This window comes from Orbicella franksi, chromosome 7, assembly GCF_964199315.1.
Source record: "Orbicella franksi chromosome 7, jaOrbFran1.1, whole genome shotgun sequence".
Taxonomy (NCBI): domain Eukaryota; kingdom Metazoa; phylum Cnidaria; class Anthozoa; order Scleractinia; family Merulinidae; genus Orbicella; species Orbicella franksi.
In genome coordinates, this window is record NC_138151.1 from 2924844 (window position 1) to 2935842 (window position 10999).

General features: G+C 39.7%; 2 protein-coding genes across 2 annotated transcripts; one reads left to right on the plus strand and one right to left on the minus strand.

The window, feature by feature from the left end:
• The first annotated feature begins 1269 nt into the window (after positions 1-1269).
• Positions 1270-5953, plus strand: LOC145492772 (gamma-aminobutyric acid receptor subunit beta-like). Its single transcript, XM_081472158.1, has 7 exons — positions 1270-1546; positions 3179-3246; positions 3487-3704; positions 3805-3887; positions 4179-4319; positions 4675-5192; positions 5674-5953. Exons 1-7 carry the CDS (start codon positions 1456-1458, stop codon positions 5935-5937), a joined length of 1383 nt encoding a protein of 460 aa, XP_081328284.1. The 5' UTR covers positions 1270-1455; the 3' UTR covers positions 5938-5953.
• Positions 5954-7033: 1080 nt separating this feature from the next.
• Positions 7034-9248, minus strand: LOC145492597 (monocarboxylate transporter 10-like). The gene is made up of 2 exons (XM_081472031.1): positions 8173-9248; positions 7034-7608 (listed from the first exon to the last, which is right to left on the minus strand). Exons 1-2 carry the CDS (start codon positions 8882-8884, stop codon positions 7034-7036), a joined length of 1287 nt encoding a protein of 428 aa, XP_081328157.1. The 5' UTR covers positions 8885-9248.
• Positions 9249-10999: the final 1751 nt, after the last annotated feature.

The following is a 10999-nucleotide window of genomic DNA, read 5'->3' on the forward strand; positions in this document are numbered from 1 at the left end:
GCTTAAAACTGTCTCTAATAGAATTGTTATAAGTATCACCGCCAAATGAGGCCTTGAAATTTAGTAATTGACGGCTCTTTAAAACCTGTAAAATATTTTTCTAATACTTCAGGGAGAAAGTGTTGTACGCATGGATTTTAAAGATAGTATTTTCGAAACTTTTTGTTTCAGTCGACGCGCTAACATTTCGATATTGAACTCGACTGATACTTCTTCGTGCGAGTCAATTTTTGTTGAAAACACGGAAAGAATAAATTCTAAAAACTGACTAGAGTTTAGATTTCATTGCCTATTCGAAAGGCTTTCTCCTAACAGGTGAATCTGAATTTTAGCCAAGTTTTTTTTCTGGTCGACTTCTCTTACTTCCGAAAGCAAAACAATTCCAGCAGAGCAGGCGCTGGCCACATATGATGGTATAGAACCGCTAGCTGTTAGATTGAGGAAATTATATGGACGTTAATATTAATACTACACAGTGAAGGAAAAGATTTCAATCGAAATCCGAATTGAACGCTAAAACCCCATTGAGCCAAAGTAACCCACTCACCAGGGGGGCGGCATTGTCGTGAAACTTCCCAACCAACATTAGGTTCCAGCTGGGTTACCCTGTCCAAATGTATATGGATTACTGACAAAGCTTTTCTTCTTATTAAACGATTAGACTTTAATGCAACCTCGATTCAAACGCGAAGTAAGAACGTGACGGATTTTAAGTTTTATTAAAATTATAGAAGTATTTTATTAGAATTTTAAATTATTAAAATTGTAGAATTGTAGAATTGTAGAACTGTAGAATTGTAGAACTCTAGAATTGTAGAATTGTAGAATTGTAAAATTGTTAGAATTGTAGAATTATCATATTACTACTGTGCATATTTCTGTTTTTAGTGTAAACACGACTCCACAAGCAAACTTATTGCTTTAAACTAAATTGTGTGTAAATAAAGGATTGCTGTTGTTTTTGTTGTCGGCTTGCTCCGTCAAGTGGCCTCGTTCTCTTTTTGAACATTTATGGAACGAGACGGAGTCGAGGTCCAAAAACACGTAAAAAAGAACAAGGCAATTATACAACCATCCTGACCGAACAAACTTAGTCAATAAAGGATAAAGAACAAAATTTTCTTGCGGGACACAACGTGAAATCCCGATCTGACAAGATAACGCCATCTTGTCCGCTCACTACAGAGCTAGCTATGTAATAATTTGAATTAGAGCGGCTTTCAATGGAGTGTCGAAAGTAATCAGGCAATTACTTTGGTGTTGGTTTTGGTTTCGGTTTTGTTACGGTTTGGGATTGGCTGAGTAGTCTAATTGGTAAGTAACTGGTTTGGTTTGGTTTTACGACACTCAATTGAAATTCGCCCTATTATAGAGGTAACGACTATTACTTTTATCATTATCTTGTAAAAATCTATAAGTAAAAAATAAGTGGAACATTTCAGAAATGACACAGGCATGCTAACATCAAAAGCGGCCGCTGACACCACTCGCATCCTGGGAAAGTTGCTTGATGGTTACGATAAGAGGTTAAGGCCGGATTTTGGAGGTAAAGTTGTTTTCAACCATAATTTTCAAGTTTGAAAGTTAAATAAGCTTTCAAAAAGTAGAGCCTGCAATAATCTAAAAGGCCCAGGTTTGATTTCAGTCTGGTGCCATATGCGGGTTCAGTTTGTCGTTGGCTCTCGCCTTGCGCTGAGGGTTTTTCTCCGGGTTCTCCGCTTTTCCTCCCTCCGCAAAAACCAACATCTCCAAATTCCAAATCGACCAGGATGGAGGACCCAATGAAAACCAGCTATAGCTGATGTGGCTTCCTCTCTAAATATTGTAATTTATTTATTTTAGTAGGATTAATTAATTCTCTTAAGTTTGGCGTCCCAGATCAGTTTATAAACTGTATTTTACTGTGGCTCCTGATTTTACTGATATATTTTATCGCTTTAGTGATATTTATATAGATCTTTACAACACTATCTACATGTTTCTGCCGAGTTTGATTCACTATAGCTAAGATTTGTAGGATTTACATTCTCGTCCAAACCAGGCAGGTTCACAAGCATGCGACTCCAAATCTGGTCTCCAATCTGGTCAACGTTACCCCAGGTCCAGAGGTTTTCGCTGATATTTTGTCGCGTTTCTCTTATTCACATCAGGAGAAGAATGAAATTGAGAAAGACGACCTCTAGGACCAGGGTGGATCTACATGACTTTTTATGTCCTTTATTGCGAATTTCGTCCATGAATTGTAAAGCAAACGAATGGCTCTGATCTTATCTCTCAGTCACGGTATTTTGAGTTATTTTGGCCACATACAAAATTACATTTAAATGGTAGGAAACCTGAAAATAACAGTTTAATAAGATTGAAAAACACCAAAGAGATAATGATAAACCATAAAGGAACAAGGATGGCTAAGGATGGAGAAGATTAACGCGGATTACAAACGACGAATTTGAAAAATTGAGGCTAAACTTTTCAAGATGCGCAAACCGTGACTGAGCTCCTTTAGGATGTCCATAAAACTACGTACTATAACCTAGCAGGAAAGCTAACATCTTAGTAGCCCGGCGGAGGGGGGGGGGGGTGGTGGTACATCCAGAATAATTGGTTGGGGATGTACGGCCCGCTTCCCAAATTTATGACCAAAACCTGCGATTTTCCCAAAAATTCGATACCCTATTTATAACCGTTGCGGCTGGCACGGTTGCCCTATAAACATAATTGATGTAGGGCTTTTGTTGATAGTCCTATGGATTAAGTAGCTTCCTCTGAAAAACATACCAAATTCAAGACTAGAGGACAAAGCCATACCCTATTTATGACCAAAACGGCCGAAAAACCCTACCCTTTTGGGCCCCACACACCTATAGAGCCCACATAAGGGAGTAATGCCCTCTCCCGGGCTTAGTAGTTGTCAAGGGACAAATGAAACTGGGGCTAATGCCTCTTGTGTCTCGAACACTCGTTAACAGCAGCTTTGTATAAATAAAATACTTGTAAGACGTTGTTTTAAAGTCTTTTAAGGTGACTAGCAACAATTTCCAGCACATTTGTATGATACCATCATTGTTCAGGATCATATGACAAGGAGTGGTAGTAGATATATTAAGTGATGAGAGAGAGCTGGAAACCGCTGTCAGCCTCCTTTTAAATTCGTTACATATTTTCCTTGTGTTTTCAGGATCCCGGTGTAAAGTCAACATTTCCATACACGTGTTGTCAATGGTTCCTATCAAAGAAATTGACATGGTAAGTGCATCACGTGACAAATGTTGTCTTGTTGCCAGGCTCTCTCCTCGGGCCCATGCTTCTCCTGCTCCAAAATGACCGAGATTGGAATTTTTAAAATGGAGACCACAGTGCATGCAGACGCACCAAAATGATTGGTTAGAAACTACACGCTTCTTTGTAATAACGTATTCAGAGAAACCATTTTCGGAAATCAATCTAACGTGATCCATTCCGTTGTTATTTTCGTTTTGAATACAGGAAGTAACTGTCGTGATGTTCTTTCGTCAACACTGGATAGACACGCGTCTGGCGTATGGACCTTCTCTTGGAATTCAGAAAATAAAGCTGTTGGGGAACATTGTCGACCAAGTGTGGCTGCCAGACATATATTTTGTGAATGATTTGAGCGACAAAACGACTTGTGGGGATTTTCTGTTTGAGGTCACTCAGGAAGGCATTATCACACACAGTTGCAGGTCTTTTAACGTTTGTTTTTGCTTCGGAATGATGTTCTCGCGTAGGACTTAAGCTTGTTGCTTTTCACAATCATCTTTGTTTTTCTTTCCAAATTTTCAGGAGGAAACTTCGTTTATACTGTCCGATGAATCTGCGAAAATTTCCAATGGACGAACAAGTCTGTGATATGGCTTTTGAAAGTTGTGAGTATAGAATCAAACTGGTCCTTACTTCTTATTTCTGTTTATGACGGTGTTGTATTCTGTTTACTTAAGTACTGATTTTGAAAATGTCTCGAAATGATTCGCTGATGCCTTGAAACTCTGCGGTTGTACAACGGTGGGTTCGCAAAAGGAAACATTTATGTTTGTGGTGGACTCCAAAGCGATATAACTGGGCTGTGACTGTATCTAAGTGACATGTCGGTAAGCAAAGGTTTACCAGATATCTAGCCTCTGTCTGGCTAATTCTAACTTGTTGTGATCTTTTTTCAGTTTCTTACACTATGGATGATATTATCTTGGACTGGCTTTCTGATAAAAAAGGGTCCCTGCGTGTGTCACATGACCTGAAGATCCCACAGTATACTCTAGTTGGCTGGGAACAAACCTCACAAGTTCAAGAGTATAGCACAGGTACATTGCATTACTTCAAGTGGTGTTCAATGTGATGAAATACAATGAATATTTTGCGGGAAATTTCCAGTGGATTTTCGGATTTTTGAACTCCTTTTCTGTCCTGAATAACTCTTCTTCCCATATAATGTAATTGTATATAATTTTATAATTGTATATTGTTGTTCACCGAAAAATGTAAACATGTACAGTGCGGTGTGCTTCACTGTGAAACGTACAACAAATCTACAATCTGTAATTTCTACTTGCCTATTTGACAGAATCTTCTCAAAGTAAAATTTTGAGGTTCCAGAAAGAAAATAAGTTGTTTTAATTGAAGCTTTAGTAACGACAATCCACTCATTTTATTCCTCAGGTAATTTCAGTTCATTGTCAACAAAATTTCTTCTACAAAGACAACTCGGTTATTACGTTCTTCAAGATTTCATTCCAACTATTCTCATTGTGGCTCTAAGCTGGGTAGGTTTCTGGATAGATGAGCGTTCTGTGCCCGCCCGAGTCTCTCTCGGTATCACCACAGTCCTAGCCATAACAACACTCATGTTTGGCATCCAGTCCTCTTTACCGAGAGTTGGTCACGTGAAAGCGATTGACGTCTACCTGTTGGGTAATTTTCTATTTGTGTTTGCTGCCCTGGTTGAATTCGCCTTCATTTGTTCCTGTACAAAAGTATTTTCGCTAAACAAGGATGAAATATCTAATGAAAAACCCTTCCACTCGTCTGTGAGTCCGTCTGCGCATGCGGCATTCGAGGAAAGAGATAAAACGGAAACAGGTTGCAAGGAGACTGGGATTCTACAACGAGTCTTAAATGAAACCAAACAGGACGAGCTTCAGGTAAGAATTTTTCTTACGGCGTTTTCCAAAATGACAGTCAGATAGAGGTTAGCCTAAATAAGAGAGAACTTTTGGCGGGGGCACTCCTATTAGCTCACCGAATTTGAGACAAGTGGACATCCTCGTTCCCAAGTCGGGCTTTTCCCTAAGTAGGTTGGCAAGGAGACAGAAGAGTTCTTCGGCTTTATGGGTATTGACTTTCAATTTTCACCCAACCAAATAATTAATTTTTCTGTGTAACTCCTGCTGAGACTTATATCATCACGAAAAAAAAGTAAAAAGCATGTGATTGGCTTTGGTTTCAGGTCGCTTAACTTCAGTAATGTATGTTACTTTAGTAGTATACACGACCCCACAAGCTTTGTAGCTTTAACTCTTATCGTGTCAAAATAAAGGTTTTAAGTTATGTTATGTTATGTTAACGTCGATCTTCCCGCGTCAACAGAGGTTTACTCAAGCCTCAGCATTTCCCCTGTCTTCTCATTTCTAACTTTCTGTTTACACCGCTGTTTTGCAGGTAAAGGATTATGAAGATAGAAATTATAATCCGTCCATAAGCTTCGACACTGCATTTCATAAACCTCCAGCCGCCCGGCCCGCGGGATTTTTCAGGAAACCAACGCGTGCCAACTCTGTGAAGCTTCCAAAACGAGGTGCAAACTGCACTAGTCTCCTGCGCGAGCCCAATGTTGTTGATAAACTCAGTAGAAGATTGTTTCCTCTAGCATACGCATTGTACCTTTCAATCTACTTTGCAGTGTACTTCTTTGCAGATATTTGAGATTTAGCTTGTCATTTATCAAGATCTGGACTTGTTAGTCAGTTCGTCATTGAAAGTTAAAGTCGCGTACTTGTTTAAACAAAGTGAAATTTTAATACGCAACGATTTCGATCGGAAGGGAGTGAAGGTGGAGGAAATGGGAGGAAGGGGGTCTTGCCATCGTCTTCATTTGCACTGATCATAGATCCTGCGATGTGGGAAACTTCACAAGAACTTATTATTGCCCCTTGTGTACGTGACCTGTTTCTATTTATTTTTGAAATATGTTACTTTGAAGTTTACTAAACCCTTGGACTTCAGTTTCAAGTACTCTGAATAGGGTAGCGTTTTGTACAAATTCACACTATTATCAAATTCATAGCGTTTGCATCTCTTGCTGGAGTAAAATGCATGCATTTAACTTTCTTTTTGATAATGTTTACTTTCTTCTTGACCCTGAATCGTCCTTTTTGATAGACTTTATTATTAAAACAACGCAGCCAGTCAGTCAGTCAGTCAGTCAGTCACTGAGCCAGTCAGTCAGTCAGTCGGCCGGTGGGTTAGTTAGTCAGTCAGTGAGTCAGCCAGTCAGTCAGTGGTTCAGTGAGTCAGTGAGTCAGTGAGTCAGTGAGTCAGTGAGTCAGTGAGTCGGTGAGTCAGTGAGTCAGTGAGTCAGTGAGTCAGTGAGTCAGTGAGTCAGTGAGTCAGTGAGTGAGTGAGTCAGTGAGTCAGTGAGTCAGTGAGTCAGTGAGTCAGTGAGTCAGTGAGTCAGTGAGTCTGTCAGTGAGTCAGTCAGTCAGTGAGTCTGTCAGTGAGTCAGTCAGTCAGTGAGTCACCTAGTCAGTCATTCGTTAGTCGGCAAGTCAGTTTTACCCTTACAATTAAATAAAGAAGACACAAAACAATAATTCTTTTTCAAAGTTCTGTGTTGCCTTTATAAAGTAGCCAGCCCTTTAGCAGAAATTACTTCACACGACAGCTCTGTCAAATTATACAACGAAACCATATCTTTGTATATAATTGTATAATATTAAAAAATGATATAATCCAGTGGCTAATTATGGGTCTTGATATAGTCAGAAGAGACCACATGACCTGAGCTTCATTTGGTTTTGTATCAAGGGTTTATTACATATTCACCTTGCTTTCGTAACAAAATTGGAACAAAATAAGCTAGGACAGCGGAAATACACGTTGTGGCACCCAAGGAGTAGAACGCGATAGCGTAACTCTGGAGTCCGTCATAAATCCATCCAGCGATCAGCGGTCCAAGTGTTCGCGGAATGGCGATTACAAAGAAAGTCATTCCTAAACCGTACGAGACTTTCTGGGGACCCAGAATGTCACAAACAATAACTGGGTTTATAATTAAGTAACATCCTCCGAACAAACCAAATATGAAAGCATCTATGGCTAAAATGGTGAAGGATTCTGTAACAGGTACAACAAAATTGCTTAAGCCTACAACAAGAAAGGCGATTTGAGCGATGTAAATGCGATTGAAGCGTCGGACATCCGAGATGCGGCCTAAGATGACACGACCGAAACCTGATCCGACAGTCACAAATGTTAACAGTAGGGAGGCACGAGTCTTGTCAATTCCAAGGTCTTCAGCCAAGCGAACCTGAAATAAATCAGAAATTAAAAACTGATAACGTAAATATTCAGTAACGGAGGGAAAGTGAGCACCATCTGACCTCCAATGAATGTATTAGGCTAAGAGGAATAAAACACAAATAGCGGTAATAAACATATTAAACTTACGCATTTTAATAACTTGACGTTTCATATGCTACGCAACATACATTTTCAAAAGTGGAATAAAGACCGTTACAATTTTTGAAAACTATATATGAAATGTAAATAAGGGGTCTGGAAACGTCGGTCTTTATTCCACTTTTGAAAATGTATGTTGCGTAGCATACGAAACGTCAAGTAATTAAAATGCGTAAGTTTAATATGTTTATCACCGCTATTTGTGTTTTATTCCTCGTTAAACTACGATGGCCCAAGAACAAAAGCTTGTATTAGGCTAATAAACGGTTGCTAAACAACAGAATGCCTTGATGACGAGACAGCTTTTTGTGTAGTCGTAAGAGTTTATTCTAGATTTTGATTAGATAATACGAAGCGGTACCCGAGCCCTTCAGCAAAGATTTTCAACAAACGACACTTTTCTTGGACATTTCAAAGCTTTCAAGCAGTTATCTGCCTTAGGTACAATTTCTAACAAGATCTATTGAAGGGGACAGACACCCGAAAAGGTTGAAAGGAACTTATGATGAAAACTCACCAAATGAACAAAAGGGACCATGTAACCGAGCATAAAGATGAAAATGACAGCGATCCACATCAAAAATGCTTTGTTGCTCAAAATCTCCCAGTCAAGCAAAGACTTTGTTTCTGTTTGAGAGGTTGTGACGTCACTATCGTGTGGGCGCACGCGGTGTCTTGGCCGATAAACCAGTGCAAATCCAGACAAAAGGAGAAATGCTCCCGAGAGCACGCGAAACATGTTGGCCAGTCCAACATGAATGAATAGTTGTTGCATGGTCGGGCTAAGAACACTGCCCCCAATTGCACCACCGAGGGCCATTATACCATTGGCAAAGCAAAGTCTGGCTTTAAAGTACTTTGTGAGAATCAGCAAATCAGCGAAATACACCAAAGACGCACCCATACCCCACAACAAGCTGTAAGTTAGGTACAACATCGGGAGACTGGTGACGAAGGAAGAGCTCAATAACCCAATAGAGCAGGCCAGGGTACCAAGTAAGGCGACTACCCAGCATCCGTAGCGTTCGCCGATGACAGTTCCAAGAGGGGAGAATAAATAATATGTAGATACGGCTAGAGAGCTCACCCATGCTATAGGAAAAATAAAACAACGATGAGAAGGTGTGAGGCGCGTCTTAAACAGGAAATAGCAAGAAAAGATCGAAACTTGATCAGTCAGAAAGGAAAACATGCAAATATTCTTAGTTTCGCTAATGTTAAATAGTTGTGTTTAATTAAAAAAAGGTCAAACTTGAAATTGAAAAATCAAGCAAACATGTCTATAAAATGTTCACCTTAAGCGCTGGCCAAACGGACTCGCAAGAAGTCGCAAATTGAACCTGCTTAGATACTTGCATAGAGATACTTCCTCGCCAGTAAACGCAAGTTGCAAAAAAACTTGCATCGACTTGCATGCAAATTTCATCTAAACCAAAGTTAGTGCAAGTCATCACAAGTCAAACGGCGTCGCAAGTAGACCCAAACTTTCAGGGCTTTATAATTTATTTGTGGTTGGGTAAAACATCCTCTTCACAGGCCAGCTATGATATTAAGAAACTGTTAAGCATAGCCAAGAATGTAACAAGAATCAAGTGTTAAGTCAAAGCACTAAATATGAGTTTACCTGTTTCTGCTCTTGATTTGTTAAATTCGTCGATTAGCGCAGCATAAATGACTCCAGAACTGGTTATTAGTCCTCCAACGAAAAATTCCATCAAAAATGTTGTTCCAAGAACCACCCACGCCCAACCTCTGTCATAGTGAGCCTCGTTATCAAGATGAGGTATTTCATTTAACCCAGCCTCTTCGTCGGGATGAGGTTCTTTAAAAACCTGAACGTTACTGTTTTTGTCGAGATTCAATCCGTCTTTACACCGGGCTACAACGTCACGAGATGGCTCATTGTTATATAGAGCCTCTGTAGCAGGATGAGGTTTCTTATCACAGCAGGCCTGGGCATCGAGTTGAGTGTGCTGACTGTCACTGGCATATAGAGCCTCTGTATCAGCACGAGGTTTGTTCTCACAGTAGGGCTCTGCATTAAGTCGAGTCTGTTGGATGTCACCGTCCTGTAGATTCTCTTCATCATAAGGAGGTTCTTCTTCGTTAACATCTTCAACATCATTTGAGCAAGTCAGTTTCCATCCAATTTCGTTTGCTTCGATACAGCTCTGACTGTCTTGATCCATCTGTTTTTCTTCTCAAACTTGGTCTAAATTGTAGCGTCAAATTCAGATTGCCTTTTAACTCTACCAATATATAGCTTAAACCAGGGCCGATATTTATCTGCTCTACACACATTTACTATCAAACTGGGCCAAACTGGGCCAAACTCGGGGTGACAAATTGCCACGCCACGTAAGTGCGCCTTTGCTCATAAGTTATAACACCAATTACGATTCTTGTTAGCGAACGTTATTTTACTTCACTCTTAGCACATGCCACGCCACGTTCTCCGGTACAAAACTCATTTTTGATAGATATGTGATTAACTGCCATTTAACTTAACATAAACTTTATTTTCGCAGCAAACACCTGTTAAAATTAAAATTCTACAAGCAGAAATATTTTAACTTACTGGGCTAGGAATCACTTTGCTGTTTGTTTCTGTCATCTTAGCGACTAATATATATAGGAGTATTACCGTAAAGAGAATCTCTTTCCTTCTTTGCCTCGCGCTTTTAAATATCACATCGGGAGCACGTGCATAAGAAGGGGGCGTTTTTTTGTTTGTTTTTTTTTTTTTGTCGTTAATGCAAATATCAATTTGCTGTTGTGTTCATTAAGTTGCAGTCAGAGGTTTTCTGCTTTATCAATCACCAATCAACTAGAAAAACTACCTCAATTATGGTCCTCTCTAACTTAAAATATCACTACAACACATTCTTTCAGAAAACGAAAAAAAAAAATTCAAATGAAATTCAAATGAAGCTGTAATCGCCTGTTGGTTGGAAGTACATTTCGTGTACATTTTCGTGATCATTAACATTCAATAGGCTTTTATAAATGACGCAAGTAGATCACACGGCGCGGCCTATCTAAAGAGCACTTACAGAATTTTTCGTGACTTTCCCGGGCACTGCTCGAGGGAATCTTAAAAATCCTTAATTCATGGACATTCCGCAGAAAAAAAAAAATTACCTTTCAATTCGGCCTGTTAACTGGATGCTACTGTTTGCTCCCGATAAGTGTTGGAGACGATATGTTTCATTGTTAAAACGTTCAAACAGAACAGGTCTGTGCGCAAATCGCGTAAAGAGACAGTAAAGTGATGTAAGGTCCAGTGCAGGTACTCTGGCAGCACGAG

Excerpts from the sequence above, each read along its gene's own strand:
- LOC145492772 (XM_081472158.1), top strand. The coding sequence starts at position 1,456 with ATGCTAACATCAAAAGCGGCCGCTGACACCACTCGCATCCTGGGAAAG. Across the intron at positions 1,547-3,178 it reads GTTAAGGCCGGATTTTGGAG|GATCCCGGTGTAAAGTCAAC; the intron begins GTAAAGTTGTTT and ends TTGTGTTTTCAG. Across the intron at positions 3,705-3,804 it reads ATTATCACACACAGTTGCAG|GAGGAAACTTCGTTTATACT; the intron begins GTCTTTTAACGT and ends CCAAATTTTCAG.
- LOC145492597 (XM_081472031.1), bottom strand. The coding sequence starts at position 8,884 with ATGTTTTCCTTTCTGACTGATCAAGTTTCGATCTTTTCTTGCTATTTC. Across the intron at positions 7,609-8,172 it reads GTTCCTTTCAACCTTTTCGG|ATGGTGCTCACTTTCCCTCC; the intron begins GTGTCTGTCCCC and ends ATTGGAGGTCAG.